General features: G+C 38.2%; 1 protein-coding gene across 2 annotated transcripts in view; it reads right to left on the bottom strand.

Annotated features, from left to right (window-relative positions):
• The window catches only part of LOC104597295 (Rab3 GTPase-activating protein catalytic protein), a 69,883-nt gene that overhangs the window by 8,820 nt on the left and 33,253 nt on the right, over window positions 1-27,810 (bottom strand). Inside the window, exons 10-18 of one of the 2 annotated variants that reach the window (XM_010258758.3) lie at window positions 20,396-20,505; window positions 20,194-20,286; window positions 19,554-19,688; window positions 18,898-19,031; window positions 15,923-16,012; window positions 9,388-9,461; window positions 8,086-8,272; window positions 7,905-7,976; window positions 7,688-7,727 (exon numbers count right to left, since the gene is read on the bottom strand). In XM_010258758.3, the coding sequence (XP_010257060.1) occupies window positions 7,688-7,727; window positions 7,905-7,976; window positions 8,086-8,272; window positions 9,388-9,461; window positions 15,923-16,012; window positions 18,898-19,031; window positions 19,554-19,688; window positions 20,194-20,286; window positions 20,396-20,505 (935 nt within the window). The remainder of the gene's footprint in view (window positions 1-7,687; window positions 7,728-7,904; window positions 7,977-8,085; window positions 8,273-9,387; window positions 9,462-15,922; window positions 16,013-18,897; window positions 19,032-19,553; window positions 19,689-20,193; window positions 20,287-20,395; window positions 20,506-27,810) is intronic. The other variant, XM_010258759.3, reaches the window with a different exon arrangement.

Below are 27,810 nucleotides of genomic sequence, written 5' to 3'. Positions count from 1 at the left end.
GGGAGACTGTTTTAAGCCATAGAGAGACCTTGGTAGCTTGCACACCTTATTTTCACTCCCCTTGGCACAGAATCCAGGAGGTTGAACCATGTATACCTCTTCTTCTAAGTCACCGTTCAGGAAAGCATTCTTTATGTCCAGTTGATGTAATTTGATAAGAATAAAAATTATCATATTTTTATCCCTAAATATTCAGTCTTTTATACTTAATTAGTACTTAATTGAACTCATTATGCTTGTATTTCGATTCAGGGCATGAAAGAAGGTGTCAGGAGAAAAACAAGGCTAATCGGGTAATTTTGCACAGTTTCGGCGCCGCGTAGTAGTCTGGGCATAACTCTCCCATCCGGACTCCGATTGAGATGATTCAAGATGCATTGGAAAGATAAGGAAAAACTCTACAATTCTCATGTTTTGAGTTTTGATAGATTCGGACTGCATCAAAGTCAAAATCGGGCCCGAAGTCTGAGAAAATTCGCAGGGAAGCCCAGTTCGCAGCAAAAGCCCAATACGAATACAAGAATAAGGAAACTGCAAAGAGTCCTATCAAATTTAATTTTCTGATGTAACTCTAGAAAGATAAAGGAGATTGAGATTACCAGATAAAAGATAGGATAGGATTAGATCTAAACTAATCATTAGGAATTAGGACTTTCTATTTTTGAGAAAGAACTCCAAAAAGTAGGGGGGCAGACTAGCACCAGGCATCAATCAATCTGGGGAGCAATCAAAAGTCCTCCAAGAGAGCTTCAGCTTTCAAGGAAGCAGTCAGCAACCTAGGAGGAGAAGAAGGCGGCGGCAAGAAGAAGACAAGCTCATCGATCTCAACTTCAAGGGCGACATCATGAGTTCTTTCTTATACCTTGTTTGTTTAATCTTCTTTATCACGAACTAGTTTATTTATAATTGGGGCTATGGAAAGCCTAACCACGACCATGGATTAATTTTTATTTAATTCAAGCAAGCTGTTTTTATTTTCATATTGTCTATGAGTTATTATGCGTAATGCAATTAGGAGCTTGGCCACCTCTTAGTTGATTTGGTTTAGGTGAATGAACCGGAAGAGGAATTCATATAATTGACTACATAACTCATAGTGTGAATTGAATGGTATATAGGAATATATATACATGATTCATCTTATGATACAAATTTTTCATAGAACTTAATGCACTTTCTATCTCGAGAACTCTAACCGAGGAATCGAAGGGTTACTTGATAGAAGTAGGTTTGATATATCCTAGAAGGGAATATTAAATAAATTAGGAAAAACTTCAGCTTATGAAAATAGTAAATTATCTTGGTTAATTTAATAAATTGATGTTCATTGGAAAGGTTAGGTGGACCAATAGTCCTGGCACTTTCAGTTAAATCGTTGCAAGTTCAATCATTGATTGCCTTTGTTTTTATCTCTTTTCTTTTTCTATCTTTAATTTTCAGTAGTTCCTATTGTTAGATCCAAAATTCGATTGTCCAAATAATTGAGGGAAGCTATAGTTCTAATACTTATTTTGTTAAATCCTCGTGGGAACGATATCTTTATACTACTTGATAACTAGTGCACTTGCTAGGGTTATATAATTATAGCTATCACAATTCCCAGTCAAGATTAGCAGCTAAGGACAGGAGAATCCTAATTGGGTTCATCTTAGCCACCGAGGAAAAAGTCTCATCATAGTCAACCCCATATACTTGTGTGTACCCTTTGGCCACTAGTCTTGCTTTGTACCTTTCAACTGTTCCATCTGCCTTGTGCTTAACTGTGAACACCCATTTGCACCCCACGGGGTCTTTCCCCTTTGGAGGATCCTCCAATTCCCAAGTCAGATTTTTGTGGAGGGCATTAATCTCCTCCTTCATGGCATCTACCCATTCAGGGCATTTTAAGGCATCTGCGACATTTTTAGGAACAGGGATGCAATCAACTGCCGATAGGAAGGCTTGGTACGAGGGGGAAATGTGGTCATAGGAGACAAAGTGGGTAATGGGGTGTTTGGTAGTGCAGGACCTGACTCCCTTTCGTTGGGCAATAGGAATGTCAAGGTCATCCACAGTAGGAGTAGGGTTAGGGGGTGGATTTACCTCCTGGGAGTCTGATGATGTTAGTTGCTCAGTGTTTGGCTGCTCCACATCTCTATCACACCGCTGATCTCTCCGACGTGTACGTTGGAAGACACGGAAGGGAGTAAGGTCTGGAATAGAAGGAAGAGATACCTGAACCTGCTTCTCCTCTTCCACACTACGACTCTCCCCCTGAAGAGAAGGAGGGAAGAATGGCTCGGACTCAAAGAAGGACTCATCCATAGACAAAAAATTTACGACTAACTGGGTCAAAGCACCGATACCCTTTTTGAGAGGAGGGGTACCCCAGAAAGACACAAGGAATGGACCGAGGGTCTAGCTTACCTCGGGATGGAGACAAATCATTGACAAAGGCCCGACAAACAAAGGCTCTCATGGGGATGGAAAATAGAGGAGACTGAGGGTACAATAACTGATGAGGGGCCATGTAGTTCAGTACTCTGGAGGGCATGCGGTTGATGACATACGCAGCTGCAAGTATAGCATCCACCCAAAACCTTTTTGGGACATTCATGTGTAACATCATCCCACGGGCTACCTCAAGAAGGTGTCTGTTTTTCCTTTCTGCAACACCATTTTGTTGTGGTTTTCTGGCACATGAGCTCCTATGAATAGATCCGTGGGAGGCGAAGAACTCATTGAGCTCCCCATGGAAGTATTCCTTCGCATTATCAGATTGGAAGATCTGTATTTCAACATGGAACTTCGTAAACACCATCCTCTGGAAGTCTTTCACTATCTTTGGAACTTCGTCTCTGCTACGCATAGGAATTACCCATGTATAGCGAGAGTAATTATCGATCGATGTAATAAAGTACTTATATCTGCCCTCAGAGATTACATTGGTAGGCCCCCATACATCAGAATACACAACATGAAAAGGAACATTTGATCTTTTATTACTTGAGTGAAAAGTTGTTCTTCATTGTTTGCTCAACTGACACGTTTGACACATGAACTCTGACACTAAACATGACTTAAATAAAACTGGAAACAAAGATTTTATTATTTCGAAAGAAACATGACTTAAATGACTATGCCACAAGAAAATTTGACTCTTATTTGACTGACTATGCAACTCTGAGGATGACACCGAGAGACCAGCTTTGTTGTCGAGAATGTAGAGACCATCCACTAGGCTTCCTCTACCAATCGTCCTCCCAGAAGTTAGTTCCTAAAAAACACGAGTCAACAAAAAATGTCACACTACAATTCAAGGAGCTTGTAACGCTACTAATTGAAAGCAAGTTTATGGGAAGCTGAGGGACATGCAATACACAATTCAGGTTAAGGCCATGGGGAAGGGACATTGATCCTTGGTCTGCAATGGAAGAAAAAGAGACATCTGCAAGTCTTACTCTATCCCTTCCTAACAAAAGGCTATAAGATTGGAATAAGTTAGGCTTACCGATCAAGTGGTTAGAGGCCCCTGAGTCAATGATCCAAGGGGAATCTGTGGGAGTGACATGGAATGCAGAAGCCATATTACCTGAAGTAGATGCAAATGAAGTAGAGGGAGTACCAGTGACTGAGCTGTCCATTTGCCGCAAGGCCCTACCATAAGATTCCAGGTGCTCTCTGAAGGGATTCATTATATCCTCCTTGGGGTCAGACTTATTAGGGTGGTCCCGGGTACTAACGGCAACTTGAGTATCTTGGGTTGCCACATGTGTTGTGCTCATTTTCTTCAAATAACCTTTACCCTGTTCTTGATTCTTTGCTGCCCACTTGGGTTTCCCGTGGATGTCCCAACAAGTGTCACGTGTATGTCGTGAACGCCTACAGTGGGTCAAACTTTATGTTACAGCTAGGGGAAAGATCGGTTATATAAGTGGAAAAATAAAAGAACCAAAGTCTGGTACTGTTGAACATGATCGATGGGATCAAGAGAACATGATTATGTCATGGCTGTTAGACTCCATGTTACCTAATGTATGGAAAATTTCATATGGGCTGACACAGCCTGTGAAATCTAGGAACAAGCCAAGGCAACCTATTCTAAACAGAGGCATTTTGCCAAGATTTATCAACTTCAAGCAGAATCATCTACGTGTAGACAAGGTGACCGTAGCCTATCTACATACTACTCAACCCTTACATCTATTTGGAAGGAACTAGACTATTATCAGACCATTGATTGGAGGAATGATGAAGATGCACGGGACTATAAAAAAATTGTCTCCCAACAGCAGGTTTTTGCCTTCTTACATGGGCTGAACCCGGCTTATGAGCCTCTTCGGGTGCAGATTTTGGGAAGTAGGGAACTTCCTTCAGTTCAGGAAGTATATGCTCTAGTCCAATCTGAAGAGAGCAGAAAAAATCTCATGAATGTTTCTGAGGGGGAGCAACCAGTTGCCCTAGCTGCAAGAGGGGGTAACACAGGAATGAAAAAGGGGGAACCGAGGAAAGGTGAAGATAAGGACAAACTGTGGTGTACTCACTGCCAGAAGCCTAAACACACTCGAGAAACCTGCTGGGAATTAGTGGGTAAGCTCAAGTGGGCAACCAAAAATCAAGACACTTCAAAGAAGCCTCCTCAGAAGAAATTTAGTTCTGCAAATTTGGCCACTCAAGACTATCAGCAAAGTAATCAAACTATTGTGTTTTCTCGAGAGCATCATCATGGTTCTGATCCCAAGGAAGAGATCATTTAGAATTGTATGGTAGGACACTCGGGCAGTTGGACAGGTCAGTTCCTACCCCTTCTACCTCATTCGCTTCTACATCAAGTAAAGGTGCTTTTGCATTTCATGTGCATACCTTTGCTCCTGAGTCACCTTGGGTCATTGACTCGGGGGCATCAAACCATATGACCGGTAAGTCAAATCTCTTTCAGACCTACACTCTTCTTTCTAGGAAGGGATAAAGTAAGACTTGCTGATGGGTCTCTATCCACTATTGCTGGTCAGGGATCTATATCTCTTCTTGAAGGCCTTGTCTTATCCCATACCCTTCATGTTCCCAAACTTCTTATCAATTTGTTATCTATAAGTAGTATTACTCGGTCTTTAAACTGTTGTGCAACCTTTTTTCCTCATTCTTGTGTTTTCCAGGATTTAACCTTGGGGAGGACGATTGGTAAAGGACATATGGTTGATGGTCTCTACATCCTAGAGAACAAAGTTGGCCCTACGGCATCAGCTTCTGTGAGTCTTATGAGTCAGTCTGTGAGTTAGTCTACAAACAGTCAATTGTGGTTATGGCATAATCGCATTGGTCATTTGTCCTTTGAGTGTTTGAAAGTTATGTTTCCTGAATTGTTCAAGTCAGTGTCTCTTACTAGTTTGCATTGTGAAACGTGTCAGTTGAGTAAGCATTGTAGAATAACTTTTCCATCAAATAATAAAAGATCTACTTTGCCTTTCAATATTGTCTTTTCTGATGTTTGGGGCCCTGTTAACATACCTACTGAGGGTGGGTACAAGTACTTTATCAGCTTTATTGATGACTATTCAAGATACATGTGGCTATATCCTATGCACTCGAGAGAAGTACCCAATATTGTGCAAGATTTCCATCGCATGGTTTTCACTCAATTTCATGTTGAAGTCCAAATTTTCCAATCAGATAATGCAAAGGAGTATTTTCATCATGACTTAGCTGAGCTTTTCTCTTCACATGGATCTCTTCACAGAAGCTCATGTGCCAGAACACCACAACAGAATGGAGTTGCTGAAAGGAGGAATTGCCATCTCCTCGAAGTTGCCCGTAGTATGATGCTTCACATGCATGTTCCAAAATGGTTTTGGGTTGAGGCTACAATGGTCGTAGCTTATGTTATTAATCGTATGCCATCACGCCTTTTGCAATACAAGGCCCACATCAACTTCTCTTCCCTCAATCCCCTTTATTTTCCATTCCTCTACGTGTGTTTGGGTGTAAATGCTTTATTCATGATCTATCTCCTAATCGGGGTAAATTGGACCCCAAATTTGTTCCGTGTGTTTTCTTGGGTTATCCCTCTTCCCAGAAGGGCTACAAATGCTTCAATCCAGTCACCTCTAAGTACTTTGTATCTATGGATGTGTCCTTTTTTGAGTCAAAACCCTTCTTTCAAGCCTCTCCTCAGGGGGAGAATAGTGTGAAGGAGGAGAGGCAAGCTCCAGCTCCTCAAATCCCTCTTCCCCTTACTCTTGACTCCTCTCCATTCCGTGTCTTCTTGAGACGCCGTAAAGGACTGCTGAATTCAAAGGCTGTGGAGCAACTTGAGACTATACATCCAACACCTTCTGACTCCTTGAAGGAAAATCCAAGTACCCTTGTTCCCTTTGATATGACTGAACCTATTACTATTGATGATCCTACTAATGATCTTGATGTCCCAATTGCTCGTAGAAAAGGGGTTCGATCATATACTACTAAGCATCTTATTGCTCAGTTTTTATCCTATGAAAACATTGCTCCCACATTTCGTGCCTTTTTGACTGCCATTGATTCCGTCTCTGTTCCAAAAGTGTTGCAGAAGCCTTATCTATACCTGAATGGGCAGAGGCAATGAAGGAAAAAATTATTGCTCTTCACAAAAACAATACCTGGGAGTTGGTGAATCTTCCCAAAGGCAAGGAGCTAGTGGGATGCAAGTGGGTATTCACAGTAAAGCATAGATCAGATGGGTCGGTTGAAAGGTATAAAGCCAAGCTAGTTGCAAAAGGGTATACACAGGTGTGTGGGGTTGACTATGCAGAGACTTTTTCCCTATTTGCTAAAATGAACACTATCCGGACTATACTATCCTTGGTTGTTAACTTTGATTGGGAGCTCCACCAACTGGACATCAAAAATGCTTTCTTAAATGGGGATCTGGCAGAAGAAGTTTACATGATTCAGCCTCCTAGGTTTGTAGAACAAGGGTGTGAAGGGAAAGTTTGCAAACTAAAAAAATCTTTATATGGTTTCAAACAATCCCCAAGGGCCTGGTTTAGCAGATTTCACTTGGCTTTTACAGCAAATTGGGTTCAAGCAGTGTCAATTTGACCATACTCTATTTGTTAAGAGAAACCAAAAGAATGTTGTGGTATTAATTGTCTATGTTGATGACATTATTATTACGGGGAATTGGGACTTTGAGATTAAAAAGGTCAAAGAATCCCTTGCTATGCAGTTTGAAGTGAAAGATCTGGGACAGCTACGTTATTTCCTTGGTATTGAGGTTGCCCGCTCAAAAAGGGGCATCTTCATTTCCCAAAGGAAGTATGTCCTAGATCTTTTGCTGGACACAAGAAAGTTATGAGCAAAACCTGTAGACTCTCCTATTGAAGAAGGCCATCGGCTTAGTGATTGTACTAGAGAACCAGTGACAGATATCAAGAAATTTCAGAGGTTGGTAGGAAGACTTCTCTACCTATCAATGACTCGACTGGATATAGCTTATGTTGTTGGTGTCCTCAATCAGTTTAAGCATGCAACAACATCCTCCCATCTAGAGGCAGCTGAGAGGGTACTCAGATATCTAAAGAAGTATCTAGGAACTGGGTTACTTTTCAAGAAGGTGAAATTCCTTTTTGTCTCTTTGGAGATTATTTGTTTTAGGAAATTATATTTTCCTTATTCTGAATTAAGATTTACTAAATCAATCAGATTGACAAATCATGGTAGTGAAAATTACCTGATGACAAGATCTCTCTCTCCAATTGAGCAGAAAAGCTCTATAACAGAAAGATGGGCATTGATTAGTCTTTAAAAGAAAAGGAGAAAAAGAAAATAGATGCAGCTACTGAGTTAAATACTTTCTCTTGTATAATCAATTCAAGGATAAAAATCTAATAAACTAGAATTTTCATGTGAACAAGAAATAATCTGGGTGAAAAAAACAGTATGCTCACAAATGCAGAGCCAAAAGCTTCCACTGCACGGAGTCGCTCTTCATGCATATCTTCTGTCATAATTGGTGCATCCTATGATTGTTTTAGAGAGGCAGATTAAGTTTTGATATTTTTGAATAATGATATTAACAGGATGCAAAATATCAAGAAGGGACCATAGTCAATTGATCCTAATTAAAACCTGAGTATATGGAGCATGCATCCTCTCGTAAGAATTCAAAAGCATCATAGACCCAAAAACACCAGATGAACCCCTCCTGGTACATTCTTCTGGTTTTGTATTTGCAGATGCCATTACATTTCCAGGCTCAGCACCAGACCTTGTTACAGCTTTCCTACCACCGCGTTGACCTTCTGTTCTCAAAGGGCTGCAGCAAGAACAGAAAGTTATGGAGGAACAAGACAATGAGGGAAAAGAGCAAAATTTTAAACATAAAGAAGTAGATCAAAACATAAAGGCGTGCTATATGGTGCATAAGAACAAAGTGAACGCCTCCAGCATCAGTCAGAAACAAAAGAAACTTTGGCTAATGTGATCACTATTTAAAAATTATACATTTCATCAATGGACAAAACCTTTTGGAAGCCAAAGAGGAAAGCCGGGAAGCAAAACAAATGAACCAGATAGAAAACAGTTTGAGAAATCAGCTCATTTCCTTATATTTCTTGTTGAGTTTTCCATTTTTGCAAATACCTACATCAAACATAGCTGCAAAAACTTTCAAACACATTTTAAAGGTTCAATAATTTAATGTCACGTCAATCAATGCTTACTTACCCAATTACATAAAAACAATGATTTGATCTCCATGTATGGAAACAACCAAACAATAATATTTTACTACTAATACCTCTAAAGCTCTTCTTATTTTTCACCTCTGAATCCATTATTTTCTTGAGTTTCATGGTTTATCAACCACCTCTTTGAAATAACTCCATGACATTTAGAAACATCTCAGGCTTGCATAATGTATTACACAAATACACTGAGGTCCATGTCTCATTCTCTTTTATCCTTACCAGAGGACAAACAAATAGAATGAAATAAAGTGCATAATTACACTTAAAACGAGCTAAAATATTAAAGAAAAAGCATTTGAGAAACTAAATGATGTTTATATGCAATGAGTTACATTGACCATTTACCTTGTGTTGTTCATCGTTATTTGGTTACTCTGACATAACAATTTTGGAAGTGTGAATTATTGCTGCTTTATAATCCCTAAAGAACTGATAAATTTCTGATTATCTTATTATGTTTCAAATGATTTAACAATTTTTACAATATTACAAGATTCTAAGAATTTTACACATGTTTCCTATTTCTAATGACTGCCATTTTCGTTGATACAAACATTTGGAACATTGGTAGAAAGTTCGCATAAAAAAAAGGGTATTAAACAAGGAAGTCTTTCAAGACCATATATTTCGTCCAATATCTTGAAATTGTAAACAGAATGTGGTTCTCAAGTGCTTACTTTACCTATCATGTTTCACATCAAACTTCTTTGTAGAATTCCGCATTTCAGTTTGGTCTTCAACAGCCTGACAATCTTCCTGTGTTCACAAGTTAAATAATTAACCTGCACCTTGCATTCAAAAAGGGTTAATTACTTAAACCTCCCCTGGGTTTAAATTATTCTTGCCTACCTTGATAGAGGAGGATCCAGTTTGTAGGTGACACTATTTTCATTATAGAGTACAACTACGGTTCATTTCCGAATATTTGCTGCATGTTAAATCAAGATTTCAACCAATCGCGTTAAAGACATTACATGGTCTACTTTTCATTCGTTCACTTTCACAAGGCATACCTACTATCAATTAATAAAGCTTACCTGTTACTGATAAAAAAAAGTGTACCTATTATCAAGACCTTAACAACGTTAAAGATGTCAGCTGTGACATGCCATTTTATCACTGGTTCACATTTTTTGCTTCACAGTGCAGTTCACACACCATAGATTTTGCCTTTATTTTATTGCCCCCATACCCCCAATTGACAAACCATTTAATAAAATTACCTTCTATATTTACTATTTTTCATTGCACTCTGATTTGACAGTGTGTGGTCAAAGTCATACTATATTATATTCAAAAATCCAACTACTGATCCTTTTCTAAAGAACACATTGATTTGGTCTTTCCAAGTAATGTGCCAAGGTCTAACCATTTGTGCTATCCAAGTGGTGTCATTGACATAAAAAAACTGACATAGACCATCTAATATGGGTTCCAAGATATAAGCCATAACTCCTAACCATTGAACAGGAGAGTCCGAGCAGCATACAAAATCCAGCCTAAAAGACTATACCATAGAGAAGGGTCATCCATGTAGTGTGACAAGACCTTATTTTGGATTTTATCAAGTGTGTGCCATAATCCAAGCATTGATTTGAATCATCCTAGTGGTATGCAAATAAATTATATTGATCAATCATCAAGGCCACCCAAGCCATCTGCCACGATCCAACTTTTGATAGAATTGTCCAAGTGGATGGAATGTTCCCAAGTGAGCTATGATTTAGCTTAAAGCTTCGACTTTTTCACTATTTTACACATTTTTTCAGAACCTCATTCATCCATCATTTTGGTGTAACTAAATTATTAGAGCACAAAATGGAGCTGGTCAGGTTGAGATCTACTCTATCGAGAGCGAAGGATGAGTCCGAGATCTACTCTATCGAGAGTGAAAGAAGAAGGTTTGATGGAAGAACAGAGAAGTGTAGAAGAGTTAAGAAAAAACAAGGAGGAAGGAGATAGTGGAACGGAGCTTTTAGGGAGCAAGGAGGAGCCAAAGGATGACAAGAAGTCGAAGAACCAGGAGCTGGGGAAGGAAGAAGGAAGAAAGGGTGATGTGGCAGGGGCAACATTAAGAGAGAGCCAAGTGGAGAGTATGGAGTTAATGGGACGGTGAGAGAGGTCCACTTAGCAGACGATTATAATGGTGTGTAGAAGCCCAAAAGTTGGGTGAAAGGAAAGGGGGAAATTAAGAAAACAGGCAGTTGAAGGTAAACAATTGAGAGAAGATAGGAGTGGGGTCCACTGTTTTGAGAGTTTTAGTAGGAGTTTTAAAAGAACAAACCGGCATCAGAGGTTAAAAGTGTTTAAGGGCATCGTCGGAAAAGAAAAGTTAGGAAAAAGAGAATTAGGAAAAAGATTTCATGTTTAGGGAACTCAAGGGACGAATGGATCTGGGTTGTTACGAGATATGGAGAAGAAAAAAAGATCTAGTCGCTCAACAACAGAGAAGTCAAGGATTCAGGGAAGCTCAATGCCAATTTAGAAGAGCAGCTGCTAAAAGTATCGTCAGTGCTGGAAGAGGAAGTCTTAGATTAAGCCTCCAAGCTCTTTGTTGCAATGATTGATCCTCTTTCGACCAGATTTGTTTGCCGGTTGGCCTCCAGTTTCAAAATCCTGGTTATAGGGAGGGAAGCGGAGATAACCAGGTGGATACTAGTGCGGAGTTAGAGAGCTCGAATGAATGGCCAGATAGGATCAAGAACTCTGGAGATCATTGCTAGCCTGAATTCTGAGTTAATAGGTTTGTAGGTGAATGTTGAGGAGGTAAAGCCGCAAGAGCTTAACTCCAAACTAGGTTGGGCTGATTTTGCGCTGAACAATTGCACTGCTCTGGCTGAGGCTCAGAGCCAAGACCCTATCAAATGGGTTACCGAAAATGGGGTTTGACAAGGCAGAGGAATCAGCGTTGATAGGAATTAGAGAGAACATTGAGGCTGGTTCAAGTGCTTTGGAAATAGTTGCATGCCTAAATAATGAGGTAAGTTCGATTCCCCTGTGTTTTAAGAATACAGGAGGGAACTAGTAGGAAAAGGAAGAAGCGGGGACATTGGGGGGGGGGGGGGGGGGGGGGGGGGGGGGGGGGGGGGGGGGGGCAATAAAAGAAAGAAAAAGATACAATCTTTAGAAGATAGTGGAGAGCAACAAAGCAGGGTGCATATCAGAAAAAAGAGGGTGTGCGGTCAAGGAGACAAGGAGTAGGGGAATGGGAGGGGGGAGAGAGAAAGAAAGAGAGATCCCGAAAGTGGGCTTAAAAGGGGGGATTGCGGCGGAGGTGGGGTTGGGGGAGAAAGAAAATCCAATATAGAGAGAATCAGGGGAGAAGATGGTGGACAAACAAGTGGAAGTGGGAAAGTCGCTTGGCCTATTCTTCTTGGGAGGGAAGAGGGTGGTTAGGAGGGCAATAGAACAGTTCGAGAGAAAAAGAAGGAAAGGATAAAGGGCTTGACAAGAGAGTGGTAGTTGGTCAGTAGGAGAGGTAGTGAGAGAGAGGCTGTTTTTCAGAATGTTTTGAGCAGTTTAAAGGAACAAAAGAGAAGGAAATTAGTGGAGAGGGGGGAAAGTTTGAGAGGCAGGAGAAGAGTGGGAAGAGGTCCGGGGTGAAGAATAGTGAAGGGTTTTTTGGAAGAAATAGTTAGTGGGATTGAATTGGTTCGTGGCTGCTCATTTGGAATTTTCCTCCTAGCCAGGATGCAGAGGAGGGTTGATGGTCAGAGGAATTTGAAGCTGCCTTTCTTTTTCTTGCTGGATTATTTGGATGGTGCAGGAAGAGAAATCTTTTTGGAGCCAAGGATCAAAAGCTGGTCTTGTTATGTTTTCTAAGGTCAAGTGAGTCAAGTCTGATGAAAGTTTATGGGAGGGATTGGGTTTTAAAATTTGTATCGTGGATAATTGAAGTTGGGTAGCTTTTCTTGTTGTTGTTAGTGTGGTGATATCTTATCACCCTCCTGGATTGTACTCTTTTTCATTTTAATGAATTTTTATTTTACTTTTCAAAAAAATTATAAAATAGACATTAATAAACTAAAACATTCATTTTGTATATTTATATACTAATTTCTTTTTATTATTTTCTTATTTTTTAGGGTTTATCAACACAAGCATTACTAACTACTGTATTGAACCTTCAAAGACTTCAAAACCTAAAGCCAATAAGGAAGAACTTAAAATTTTGTCTAATTAACACATTTTCTTCTTCTTTCACCTTTTCTTTTCTTCTTTTCCTATAACAAAATTAGGGGTTCAGCCCCTATATTTTTTGAAATTTCTTTTCTTTCTTCTTTTTCTTCTCATGAACATATTGATTTTCTATACTTTAACATGAAGTTTATACTTTTTCTTATGAAAATTATGGATAATTATTAAGGAAATATAGTTATGGAACCTTTTTTTGGTATCAATAGTTACAAAACCTAGGGAACTACCCTAGGATGTATGTTTTTTTTTTTTTTTTTTTTTTACTTAAAACACCTAGGTGACAAAGCGCCCTCCTGTCACCTAGCCTCACCTTGGCGCCTTGAAAACTATGCAAGCAGCTTGTCATTGTGGTTGAACTTTACTCCCAAATCCCAAACTTAATGCAGATACACAACCAGCTGGAACTTCTCAACCTCAGTTTCCACTCTTTCAATTAATCCTTCTTGAAATCCCGAAGAAAAAAATAACTTGAATTTCATGGAAGGAGCTATTTTGTCAGTCCCATCGAACAAACTGTGCTACTAAAGCGTTAAGATTTACATTATCTTGATATCATATAGTTGTATTGAACTGATTCTTGGTCAAAATTTCATTAAAAATCAGCTTAGAAAAATTCAAATAATCCATTTTGGGACAGAAATCAAACAAAGCAATCTTAATGAAAGCATTCAAGTCAAACCCATAATTTATTACAAAGGAGGAATTTATCTTCCTTAATTACTTTCCAATGAGGAAGAGCACAACCAGAGAATGTGGCAATGCAAAAAAAAATGGTTCTATGGCTCCCCTATTCATGTATAGTTTGGAGTAAATATGGACAAAAAGAATTAGAGATTTTGATCTGGTAAAGAGCTGAGAATGAGTATAAACAATAGAATTTAGTGATATTTTGATGAAGAGTGGAGTGATTTGGATTTTACTCAAATGGCTATGGAGACTTGGAGCTCAGAGGTTTGCTTAACAGCAAAAGGTGGTAGTATGCAAGTCTGGCACAGCCAGGTTCTAGTGGGATTCAAAACAGGTCTCTAATACTTAAGGAGTGTTGTGTGGAATATGATAATGTCTTCTCACTAAACTTATGCTGCTCTCACAAGATTTCTCCTCTCCATCCAAATCCCTCCATATCTCTCTTCCAGTAAGGTCCAAACTACAACATTCCTTGTGCATTCCCACATTATTTTACCTCTTTTTCTTGGCAGATTAAAGAAAGATGCTCTAAACAAACTCTCCACATCTGTAGGAAATTCCTCTGGAGAGAAAAATCAATCCTAAATGCTGAAAGTAAATAGGTAGGAGATTTAAGTGGTAATTAGTTTCTCAAGTTGCTTTACAAACAAGACAAATGTGTTGGGATAAAAATCATTTGGTCTCCTCTTCTGAAGGATATCACACATATTGATCTTCAAGTGAAAAACCTTCCAACAGAAAGCCCTTATTTAAGTGGCACCAGTTTGCACCAAATTTCTTTATTGACCAATGTCCTATTTCCAAAAGACCACTTCTAAATAGAGAGTAGAATATATTTCCCTCGAGTCAGTTGGAAGCTACCTTGATTTGCCCAAGAAACTTGGATGTCAAATGGTACTGCATGCATGTTCTGATGGCATATCCACCATGAAATCCTTTTATGAGGTCATCATAAGAAATTAAATCGATTGGCTAGTAACAATATGGATATCATTCTTACCATTGACCATCTTAAGAGCATAACTTTTAGGATGGAAAATTTTTACTTTATGTATAACCATAAAAGATAGTAGACCAATTATTTACACATTGTTAGGTAGCTATTATTAATTTGATGTCATACTTCTTTGGGTTATTCTAAAGATTAGTATTTCGCCCTGCTTTGCCCAATGAAATGTTTTCTTCATGGCCTTCTGTGATGCATTGGGGATTTGGAGACAAAAAAATAGAAGAATACATGATAGGAAGGTCAGGAAGCGTAGGAGGCTACATTTGTACAGTGGATCACTTACTAGTGTTGTTAGATTTCGAAGTAGTGGACAGATACCTGCAGAAGGGTGCCATATCATTTTTTTTTGGTACGCATGTTCTTGGGGCTACATAACGGGGGTATCCCCATACCCTTAACCCCCCACCCCAACCCTGGTGGCAGCAGGATTTGATCCCGAGTCTCCACTACATACATCTGCAGATCCCACCAACTGAGCCACCATCAGTTGGTTGGGTGCCATATCATATTGGGTATTTCAAATTTTAGTGTAAAATTCTATGTCTGACACTTTGTCCAGCTGTGGCTTTACCATATATGGGTAAAATATATTATTACAGATGATGTATAAATTCTAAAAGGTTTATGTGGCTTTCTATATAGTCTCAATATGGGAGACATTTACTCTTTCTCCACCATTACATACTAGCAAAACATGTATTTCCATTTTAATAAAATTTTTACTACAAAAAAGAGATGGATTTTACTCCATTTTTTATGATAAGAGCACAAATTTGATTTAGTTGTTTGAGGTGTATCAAAGGTTAGGTCTGTAACCAGTCTACTCCTCCCAAGACCCCATATAACTGGGATTAACATTGAGTAATGGCCTTCTTAGGCATACAAAAGAATATATTAAGTCTCTAGAAAATTTTCTTGCATTTCTTTGTGATGGGGGTTTAGTCATGAACTTAGATCCTAACTGTTGGAAGAAGGGGGAGGAGTAACTGAGCAAAATTTGGAAGTTGGAATTTGGAGAGAATAGTTTCAATAGATAGATTGTCAAGATCAAGTTTTCTAGGAATTTCTTAGTCATGTTTCCATCTATATCAAGGACTACAGCTACAGTAGGTCAACAGAAAGGAGGGATAATTCCAGAACACGCTATTTTAGGAGAGAGTAGAGTAATCAAAAAATCACGGTGAAGTTTATCATGCTTCAAAATTTCAGGGGAGAATTAGGTAATTATCCCTAAAATATAATGACAATTACAAAATATGGTGAAATATTTCATTTGTGTGGCATGATATTGGAGAAAATAATGATATTGTTCAAAATTTACCACCTTAATATGACCAGAAGCATGATTTTTTCTTCCAGGGCTTTCTTGATGATTGTTATTCAGTTGTCCCTTCTTCTCAATGCATATCGTCAACTGAACAACAAATCAATGTAAGTGGAAAAAAGTTGGTCATGGCACCATCCAGAATCACAAAAGAATACTGTTCAAGAGCAAACCTCACCAACTATGAATTAACTCATGGAATGGATAAATGTACCATATATGCATTAATAGATACAATTATATTGCAAGATTCACCAAATAATGTGCCATAAAAAAAAAAAAAGCTAATAGCAGCAACCACATGAACAGTTCACTTCCATGTCCATGGTAGAAATTAGAAGGATTTCTTTAAACCCATGTTTAATTTTATTTTCCAAGGACCAGATAATGTAAGAAACCAAGCAATACTCCCTGATACATGCACAGGAAAGCATTATATCAAGGTAATCATTCATGATCTGGAATTGAGAGCTGCTAAGCATTAGATTTTAGGAGGAAGCCTGATGTAGTCTGCACTAGGCTTAGGTAATGTTTATCCAAGGGATTACAAGTTCGGCATTTCCGGAAAATTTTCAATCAATTAGTGCTTTGAAATTAGTAATGGACGAAGATAGTGGAGCACACTGTTTAAAAGCCACTTTTACAACAGATTAAAAAATAAAAGGACAGTGCCCCTATACAGCTAAGTATATGTATAGACTTGACAGCTTATTTACAATGTGTGCAGCAAACCTCCCATTTAAGTCCTATAACATTGGTTCCATATAGAGAGAGAATTTCACATGGTGATCAGGAAGACCCTTAACAGTAAGGCAGCTCAGACAAAGAAACTTCAGCATGGCCAATACTATAGATATGTCATCTGCTAAGTTGTCTAGGAACATGGTGTACATGTTTTTTACTTTATAACATAGAAAAAGACACTGGAACAGCTGAAGCATTGGCAAGACAAGGTGCTAGCAGGGGATCACTTATTTTTGGGGACCACTAGCGGGGAACAGGAAAATGTTGCATCCTAATTAAAGAAAAGATAGTGGGGTGGGAACCTGTCCCCTATTGTTTCTGTGAAATGCATGTTGGCACAACTATCTTTGTACATACTCTATATTTTTATTCACAAATTAATAAAATCTTCAAGTTATCCACAAAAAAAAGGACACTAGGGATTTCTTCTTCATCTTCCAGGTAGATAGAGAATCCCATCTTGGCCTCAAGAGTTAATGCAATCCTGGCAATCTTTCCTTTTTCAAGACAATCAGTGTATTTATAGAATGCTACTCCTTTCAGTCTTTCCAAGAAAAGGGAATGGAAGGGATAAGATCATTTATGAAGGTTCAGCATGTTCATACTATTTGCAGAGATATTAGCTTATTTGTAATGGACTTGGTATGGTGTTACAAAAATTGATATGAAACAAATTAGATTCAACAAGGATCTATAGGAGTAAGTTTTTTAATTTCAGTACATATAATCATATTTTGAATAAAGCCTGTCTCTCTCCTATACTTGAATTCTATGACTTTATCTGACGTAAATTAAAGAAACCTTCTAGTCACCAATCAAAAGTTAGGTGTTACTAATTTCCAGGATCCACGTTTTTTTGTATGAGTAAAACCAGGATCCACTTTGTATGAGTGGTAATCCTGTAATGTCAATTTCTACCTTACCTATACACCAGAACATTTCCAAATTTCTTGATTTCAGAATCTTAAAAAGCTTTTATCGTTCACTATTCAATGAGTTGAAAACCATGGAACTAGATTTGATTTGAGCAAGTTATGGTCTTTTTCTTTTAGACAGGGAGTACTTGACTTTCTACTTTAGTTTTATAAATTATAGTGGTTATTTTGTCACTTCTATTTCTTTTTTTTTTTAATTTAGTTCTTTTAGATGAATATTTTCTTACAGAAAAGTGTTACCAAAGGATTGTAAGCCATATTTCATTGAATGAAAGTTTTGCTTTTTGATTTTTGTCAAGGTCCACCTTGTATGCTTTGTATGACTTCCTCCATTCTGTGTTTGGGTGGCAGGAAGATTTTTCTTAATGAAATTTCTCTTTTATCATTGATCCAAAAAAAAATTCCTTTTGGTTGTTAATTTCTCCAGGACCTCTTGAGATTGCTAGGAATTTTACCACAGAGATTCACTTTGTTTGTCATCATTAACAGTGTAAAGAATTTCATTGAAAGTGAGAAGGATGAGTACAATGCAGACCACCACTGGCCAGAAATTAATTAATAGAAAGCACACAATCGCCTTTGCTACATTTTGATCCCTTGGTCTAGCTCCAGTTATCACACCCTCAACTCTTGATTGCCCTGGATTACCAGCAACATCCATCAAAATTTAATTTGAAGTGCCTTGTTCCAGGTTTACTTTGATTTCCATCTAACTTATTTTCAATAAAATTTCCTTTTCTGTTATTATTTAAAAAAAAAAAAAGCAAGTCACCAAAAGTGATTTTAATAATCTTGCACCCTGTTAGAATTATAATGGATTTTGTCACCAAATAGCACCAAACTATTAAGTACCTTGATCTATGGATGTAACTTCTTCCTAATGCGTTAAAACAATTTGAGGAAATGGTCCAGTTCAGCAAAAAATGCAAAGTTGTTTTGTCCATTGAGCATGAAATATTGAAAGTAATCAGTTCATAACATCAAACCTATAGGCCAAAACTTTCTTTAACAGGAAAAATTACAATGTTTCTTAGTATTAAGCAAAAAAGAGTGAACCTCTGTAATATATTTGAGATGACAATTTAACTACAAATTCATTGTACTACTTTATGTGAAATTGTTATACACCAGAAGAATAAGACTGGAATTTTGAAATGCATTCATTTCAGTGCACAGAAAAACTTAAAGTTCAGTTAAGCCAAAGAAAACATTTCAGTTTAATTAAGTCAAAGAAATGAATGTGGATCCAGGTATCAGCAAAGTTAAAGAACCTTTCAATATAGAAGAGAAGATTACCATTTGCAGTTTCTGGTGAATGAGACATGTTGACAGGTCAATAGCACCATTGGTTAGCATTCGGGGCAATGGTTGTGACTCCTCCCAGTACCAACGAACTTCTCGAACAAATTCTACCCAAAGCACTGCTATGGCTAATCACAAAAATTTTAAAAAAATGTCAAGATGATATTCACTCTATTGTATTTTCTTATTATATATTGTGCTTTTGAGAAATGCACATGCCCTGATTTTTTTTTTTTTTGTGCAATTGTATAATCTCAGGCTGGCAAGCATGAGAATGTCGTTATGAGTCTGAGAGCAGCCAATTTGTGTAAAAAGATGCCAAATGTCTTATACAAGACCCATATTCCATAAATTACCCAAAGCTCTGCTATGTCTAAACACAAATTTAAAAAAAAAAAAAAAAAAGTTTGTCTAGATGATATTCACTCTATTTTATTTGCTTATTGTATAATGTACTTTTCAGAGATTCACATGCCCCTTTTTTTGCAATTGTATAATCTCAGACTGACAAGCATGAGAATGTGGGTATGAGTCTCAGAGCAGCCACTCTAAATGTCTTATACAAGATCCATATTCCATAAATAACCCTATGTAATAAACACATGGCAGTCATTGAAAGGAGAAAAAAAATCACATTTCTTCATACATACCACGTATATTGCAGCTGCCAATCCAAAGTGCATGCAAACAAAATTGGGCAAAAAGTGAATCTAGAGGTGCGCCTTTAATAGCACGAGAATTCTTATGCTCACCCTTGACATAATCTGAGGGCTGCACTCCTGTATCTGAAACAGGACTAGTTATCAAAGAACAACAGAGTAAGAAATGTGGATATTCCCACATGCATAAATCCTTGTCATGACAAATAAAAGTGTTGTTCTCCTCCCATGATGAAAAATAGTTTTATCTTATTAGAGATCTCAAAATTCAGAAGTCCCATACTCTCTCATTGGTTCAAAAAGGTATAGAGACTAAGCTCAATAAACAAGCCAGATGATAATCCTCATCACTATTTCATTTTTCAATTGAAAGATGTAATACATTGAAAATACAGTTCTTGTTGCCAGAAAACAAAGGTCAGATTAAATGATGAATAAAATAATTGTTTTGTAACATAGAAGTAAGAAACATTCGAGAGAAGTGATCAAACAAGGGGAGATAAAAGAAAGAATAAACAGATGTTGGAACTCAAAAGGTCAACATGATCAAACATGGAAAATCCAACCAAGAGAAAACTGGGAATAAATATCAATGTAGTACCCATTGGAAAAGAAAAGCAGAATGAAATACCATCATGAAAAATATCTTTGAGTACACGATCCAGAACTGTTGGAGGAGGTATTGCTGTGGAGGACTTTAAATTATCGGAACTTGAGCTTTCAACTGTCACAACATATCAAGAAGCAAGAAACAATGGGAACAAATCTTAAAAGACCTGATCTTCATCAATTAGAAAGACCATAAAACCTAGATAGAGTAACAGTCTTAAAACCTGATATAAAATCTTCCATAAACTGAGCCTCAAAGGACATTTCCAATGCACTTACTAAAAGGCGCAATTGTGAAGAAAATCCAATTGTATTTCCTTCAGATTCATCGCTTCTGAAGAGAGGAAGAAAATAGTTCAAGTTTCTATTATATTTAAAACCAGTACACCAAAATGAATTAAGCAACAGCAAACAAAAAGATACATCTCTCAGATGAAAATAAGGAAATCAAGATTGTTATTTTTAGGCTCAGTTTGGAAAGAGTACGGACACAAATTTGTACAGTGCAAAACCTTGTATAGTGTATTGTAAACCTTGTATTTGCACTGTACATATTTGTATTCATACTCTTTCCAAACTGATCCTTAGGTGAAACCACAAACTTATTCTACTTCATCAATGAACCTCAGCAATAATAACCAATACTTAGCCCCAACAATTCCTAGGAAAAAAATAGGTGTTCTGTTATGCTTATGCTTGAGGTTCATGTCATTAAATCAAAGCATTTTTTTTTGTTCTTTCTTGAAAATCAAAGATTTTAGTGGTGGAAAAGATATAGGGCAATCAATATAAGACTTTTACACATTTCTAAGAAAAATTTTACATTTTTTAATCACTAACCAGATCAAATAGCTCTGTTAAATAACAATCTAATTTTACGAAAGTATCTATTACATTTATGCTCAATCTTTTGAGGCACCAGTTGAAGATTCAAACATAGGGCTGTCAATGGGTCAGATCCACCCGACTGAACAAATTGTATCGGTTCTGGTTCCATGGTCTATTCCGTGGGTTGGTTCGGGTTCCAGGTTTTGTACCCCGATTATTATTGGATCAGGACTGGTTTTAGCTGTCCCAAACCAATTCAGACTTGAACCAGTTATATATAATACAATATCTTATATAAATATAGAATATTATATTATACCACTGTTGGAATGTTAATTTTATTTCTTATGTTTGTATTCTGCTGAGTTAGGGTCCGTTTGGACTAGTTAAAGTGGTTTTTTTCTTTGTTTTTTGTACTGTAACTTAAGTAGGGGCATAAGGGTCCTTTTCCTTTTAATTATGGTCGCCCTATATATATTAATATGAACTGGCACCGCCAGCTATAGATGTTGACTCCAAAACACTCTCTTCTCTTCTCTCTTCTCTTCTTTCTTCTCTCCTCTCTCTCCTCTTCTTCTTCCTCTCTTCTCTTCTATTCGGCTGTTAATATGGTATCAGAGCGGTTCTGCTAGGCCTGTGAGCAGATCGAACAAGTTTCCACTTCCTCAACTTGCTGTCTTCTTCAACTTTGATAAAAAAGGACAGACCTACGACTGGTACAGATCCTTTTAATATTATTTTTTCTTTTATCTTGGTCGTGTACCAAAAAAAAAAAAAACATATGAATCCAGACTGCTGAATTCCTTCTGAGAAGTTGTGAGGTTTGAACCTCTTTTTTTATGGATCGTGTGTTCCCATATCTGAAAATACAGATCTGTAGGTCGTGGATGACCTGATTTTTTAACCCTTGTGGTGTGACTGTACTGGTTTATGACCCCTCCTAGCAGTCGATGTGTTTGACTGGTCTGGAAGTTGGAGTGTGACTGTTAAGACAGTTCAGCACTGAGATCAACCTAAAATCTTGCCTTTTTTCAACAATCTAAGCTGGTTTGTGGTCAGACTGTGTCCAGATTGCAATGTGTGCATGTGGGCTTCATCCTTGGTGTGTTTCTAGGACTGCTTTTTTAGTGATAGGAGGGATCATAAGGTGTGTGTAAGATCTGAAAAGTGTTTGAACCATGTCCTCTGAGAATTCTGCAACTTCGGGAATTTCAAGGAGATCAAAATGGAATGAGTGGGTTGAAGGAAGTTAAATGCTAGAAGAAAGAAAAGAAGTGGTAGAGAGAGCGTGGAGGTGTTTGTTTTAATTTATGCTTTAGTTTAAACTTGTATTTTTTGTTTTTTAACAATCAATGCCATGGAACTATTAAAGTATATCTTTGGGTAGTAACTTTAATTTTATTCTCAAAGCAAAATCTTTCTATTTGTCGAAAAAAAATTATCAAAAAAAAAGGAATGAGTGGGGGATGATATGAGTTTCCCCATGGCTGTAATCCCCTTTGATGGACTGAACTATCTTGAATGGTCTAGGGGAATTAAACTTTATATTACTGCTAGAGGAGAAATTGGGTATATTAATGGTAAAGTGAAGGAACCAAAGACTAGTAGTGTTGAACATGACAAATGGGACCAAGAAAATAGTATGGTGATGTCATGGCTCTTGGTTTCCGTGCTTCCACAAGTAAGGAAGACTTTTATGTGGGCTGAAACAGCTTGTGAAATATGGGAACAAGCAAAATCTACTTATTCATAACAGAGACACTATGCAAAGATATATCAATTACAAGCTGAATCCTCCACTTGCAAGCAGGGGGAGAGGAGTCTCTCGGTGTACTGCTCAAATCTGACATCAATTTGGAAGGAACTGGATCATTATCAAAATGTGAATTGGAAGTGTGATGAGGATGCAAAGGCCTACAAATCACTTGTTTCCCAACAACGGATATTTGCTTTTCTTTTGGGGCTGAATCCTACATATGAATCCATGAGGGTACAAATCTTAGGAAGTAAGAACATACCTTCAATTCAAGAAGTTTATGCCCTAGTTCAGGCTGAAGAGAGTAGAAGAAGTGTGATGAATTGTATAGAAGGGGAACCGGTTGCACTAGCTGTCCGAGGGGGTACAAGTTCAAATGTTTGAGGTTCTTTTAAAAAGGATGATTCATAGAAGAGAGTGGATGACAAAGACAAACTTTGGTGCACTCACTGTCAAAAGTCTAGGCACACTAGAGACACATATTGGGATCTTCATGGCAAGCCTAAGTGGGCTCAGGAATTGAGTAAGAAGTCTGATCCCAGTAAGAAGCCAACCCACAGAGTCAGAAGAAATATAACTCAGCAAATGTGGCATCTCAAGAGACTAGTCCCATGGTACCCCAGGAGCGACACTTTGGTTCTGACCCCAAGGAAGAGATCATCAACTCCTTTCACGACCACTTGGAATTATATGGTAGGACACTTCGCCAGATGGATTCTGGCCCTACTCCTTCTACCTCCTTTGCGTCTACATCAGGTAACACTGCCACCGCTTTCCATGTGTCATCTCATACATCTGATTCCCCTTGAATAATTGACTCTGGAGCCTCAAACCACATGATTGGCAAGTCATTTATTTCAGGCATATAACCTCCTCTCTGGGAGAGATAAGGTGAGACCGGCTTATGGGTCTTTTTCCACCATAGCCGCGGTCAAGGAACCATCTCCCTTCCTCTTGGTCTTACCCTCTATAATGTGTTGCATGTTCCTAAATTACCTACCAATTTACTTTCCATTAGCAGTATTACTCATTCCTTGAATTGTTCAGTGACCTTCTTTCTTTCATGTGTGTTTTAGGATTTGACCTCAAGGGAGACGATTGGTAGAGGAAGCATGGTGGATGGCCTCTACGTGTTGGAGAATAAAGCCGGTCTTGTGGCTACAGAGTCTTTAAGTTCATCTAGTGAGAGTCATGCCTAATTATGGCATAATCGTCTTGGTCACCTTTCGTTTTGAGTCTTTAAAACTTTTGTTTCCTGAGTTATTTAAGTCTTTGTCAGTTAGTAAATTACAATGTCAGACGTGTCAATTGAGCAAACATTGTAGAAATTCTTTTCCTTTAAGAAATAAAAGATCTGAATTTCCTTTCCATATTATCTACTCTGATGTTTTTTTTTTTTGATAAATTATCTATTTATCTATTCTGATATTTGGGGCCCTATTTCTCTACCTATTGAAACTGGATATAAATATTTCATTACTTTGATTGATGACTACTCTAGATATACTTGGGTTTATCCTATACGATCTAGAGATGAAATGCCAAAGATTGTGAAGACTTTCAACAAAAGGTTTTCACTCAATTCCAAACTGAAATTCACATTTTCCAGTCGGACAATGCAAAAGAGTACTTCCATAGTGATGTCACAGAGTTCTTTGCTTCGTGTAGATCCCTTCATCGAAGCTCTTGTGCCAGGACACCTCAACAAAACAGTGTTGTTGAAAGAAAAAATCGTCATCATCTTGAAGTAGCTCGTGGTTTATTACTTCATATGAATGTTTCGAAACGCTTTTGGATGGATGTTGTTATGTGTGCTGCATATATCACCAACCGTATGCCATCTCGGTTACTAAAGTATAAGGCTCCACATCAACTTTTGTTTCCTACAGCTCTGTTGTTCCCCATTCCAATGCGTGTCTTTGGGTGTCGTTTCATTCATGACTCATCTCCTACTCACGGTAAACTCGATCCACGTGCCACTCCTTGTGTTTTTCTTGGTTATCCGTTATCTCAAAAGGGTTACCATTGCTATGACCCTGCTTCACGCAAGTACTATGTCTCCATGGATGTATCATTCTTTGAGAATCAACCTTTTTCCCCAGTTTCTCCTCAAGGGGAGAGTAGGGTTGAGGAGAAACACACTTACGTTCAACTACCTCCTCTTCCTGATCCTTCTCCATTTCGTGTCTTTCTTCGCCGCCATAAGAGCGAGTAGAGTTCAAGAGCCGTGGAACCTGAAACTATGCAACCAATATCATCGGACTCTCTAGAGGTAGATCTTCCTCATCAGCCAAGTACACTTATTCCCATTGATATGCCTAAACCTCTTAATATTGATTCCCCTTTTATTAATGATCTTAATGTTCCTATTGCTAAGAGAAAGGGTGTTAGATCTTGTACTACTAATCATCCTATCTCTCACTTTGTATCCTATGATCATATTTTACCTTCATACCGTGCATTCCTTTCCTCTATTGACAACGTCTCTGTTCTTAAGAATGTGGCAGAAGCTTTATCCAAACCTGAATGGACAGATGCAATGAAGGAAGAAATTAATGCCTTACACAAAAATAGCACCTGGGAGTTGGTGGATCTTCCTGAAGGAAAGGAACCAGTGGGTTGCAAGTGGGTATTCACAGTAAAGCATAGAGCTAATGGTTCAGTAGAAAGGTACAAAGCTAGATTGATGGCCAAAGGGTTTACACAAGTGTATGGAGTAGACTATGCAGAGAACTTTGCTCCAGTAGCCAAGATGAATTCGATTAGAATCCTCCTTTCAATGGAAACTAACCTTGACTGGGAACTTCACCAATTGGGTATCAAAAATGCATTCTTGAATGGTGACCTAGAGGAGGTGGTTTACATGACTCAATCTCTAGGTTTCTGTGCCAAAGGTAGTGAGCAAAAGGTGTGCAGGTTAAAAAAATCATTATATGGGTTGAAGCAATCACCTCGGGCCTGGTTTAGTAGGTTTCATTTAGTTGTACAACAGATGGGATTCAAACAATGCCAGTCATATCATACTCTGTTTGTGAAGAAAGGTGAAGGGAAAATTGCAGCTTTAATTGTGTATGTTGACGACATAGTAATCACCGGAGATTGGAAGACTAAAATACAGAAACTGAAGAAATTCCTAGCCACTCAATTTGAGGTGAAAGATCTAGGCCCCTTACGTTATTTCCTTGGAATTGAAGTTGTCCACTCTAAAAAGGGCATCTTTATTTCCCAAAGGAAATATGTACTAGATCTATTAGAGGATACATGCAAGTTGGGAGTGAAACCAATTGATTCACCCATTGAACCCAACCATCAGCTAGGAGACAGTCAGGGGGAGTGTTTGAAAGATGTGAAGAAGTTCTAGAGACTTGTAGGGAGGCTCTTATATTTGTTTATGACCAGATCTGATATTGCCTATGCAGTGGGTGTCCTTAGTCAAGACATGCATAACCCTAAGACAACTCACTTTGAAGCTGTAGAAAGAATCCTTAGATACCTCAAGAAGTTCCCAGGAGCTGGTTTGCTATTCTAGAAACATGGGCATTTGAAAGGGGAGGTGTATACAGATGTTGGTTGGGCAGGGGCAATCGATGACAGAAAATCTACCAGTGGGTAATGTACCTTTGTGGGGGGAAACCTAGTCACCTGGAGAAGTAAGAAGCAAGGTGTGGTGGCTAGATCTAGTTCTAAAGCAGAATACAGAACCATGTCTCATGGAGTTGCTGAAATCATGTGGATAAAAAACTTGTTAGGAGAGCTGAGTTTTGCAGTTAACAAACCTATGTCACTCTACTGTGACAACAAAGCTGCTATCAATATTGTTGCTAACCCAGTCCTCCATGATAGAACAAAGCATATTGAAGTGGACAACCATTTTATTCGAGAAAAACTTGTGAGCGGAGAAGTGTGCACTCCATATGTCAGTTCAGAGGAACAACTTGCAGACATCTTCACCAAGGGCCTTCATCATGTGCGGCATAATAATTTGTGTGACAAGTTGGGCATGATCAACATCCACGTCCCAACTTGAGGGGGAGTGTTGGAATGTTAATTTTATTTCTTATGTTTGTATTCTGCTGAGTTAGGGTCCGTATGGACTAGTTAAAGTAGTTTTTTCTTTGTTTTTTTACTGTAACTTAAGAAGGGGCATAAGGGTCCTTTCCCTTTTAATTATGGTCGCCCTATATATATATTAATATAAACTGGCACCGCCAGCTATAGATGTTGACTCCAAAATACTCTCTTCTCTTCTCTCCTCTCTTCTCTCTTCTCTCTTTTCTCTTCTCTCTCCTCTCTTCTCTCTTCTCTCTTCTCTCTTCTCTCTTCTCTCTTCTCTCTTCTCTCTTCTCTCTTCTCTCTTCTCTCTCTCTCTTCTCTCTTCTTCTCTCTTCTCTCTTCTCTCTTCTCTCTTCTCTCTCTTCTCTTCTCTTCTTCTTCCTCTGTTCTCCTCTATTCGGCTGTTAATAACTAGAAACATAGCAGCAAGCCAGTTGGACAATCAATGAAACTGACCCTTTTTATTTCTGATGACAGTCCTGATAATGACACAAAACAAGGAGTGCACGCTTTTTCACACCCATCCTAAAAAAATGCTTCTTAGAAAAGTTATTTGAGAAAGAATTCTGATCATGAGATATGACTGAGGGTGGATCTAGATGTTAAATAATGGAACCTTCCTATGTAAACCATGACCATATTGTATAGATCAATGCTGATGCATTAACACTGTATCATTGTTTCTGTAAGACCTTCCCTTTTTTCACCGCACATATCCATCTTATCATTGAACAAAACTCTTGTGTCTTGTGCAAGTGTTCTTCATAATAAAACCCCTTTTGGTAATATGTCTAAAACAGTAATTGAACAAACCCTATCCCTTGGTCTTCCTCCTTATTCTTCGCCTTGTCTTCTTTACTTTCACTCTTCATATTGGCAAGGATAGATTACGATGTTAACAACCACAGTAGTGGCAGGCAAGCTCAACAACAGTGGTGAGGGATTTGGCCATTCACAGCAGCAGTAGGGGCAAGCAGGCGCAGCACCGCTGCAGTAGACCAT

Source organism: Nelumbo nucifera, chromosome 2 (genome assembly GCF_055504915.1).
Source record: "Nelumbo nucifera cultivar China Antique chromosome 2, China Antique-T2T, whole genome shotgun sequence".
Classification (NCBI taxonomy): Eukaryota; Viridiplantae; Streptophyta; class Magnoliopsida; order Proteales; family Nelumbonaceae; genus Nelumbo; species Nelumbo nucifera.
The sequence above is the reverse complement of the archived record's forward strand: the minus strand, read 5'-3'. Positions and strand labels throughout refer to the sequence as shown.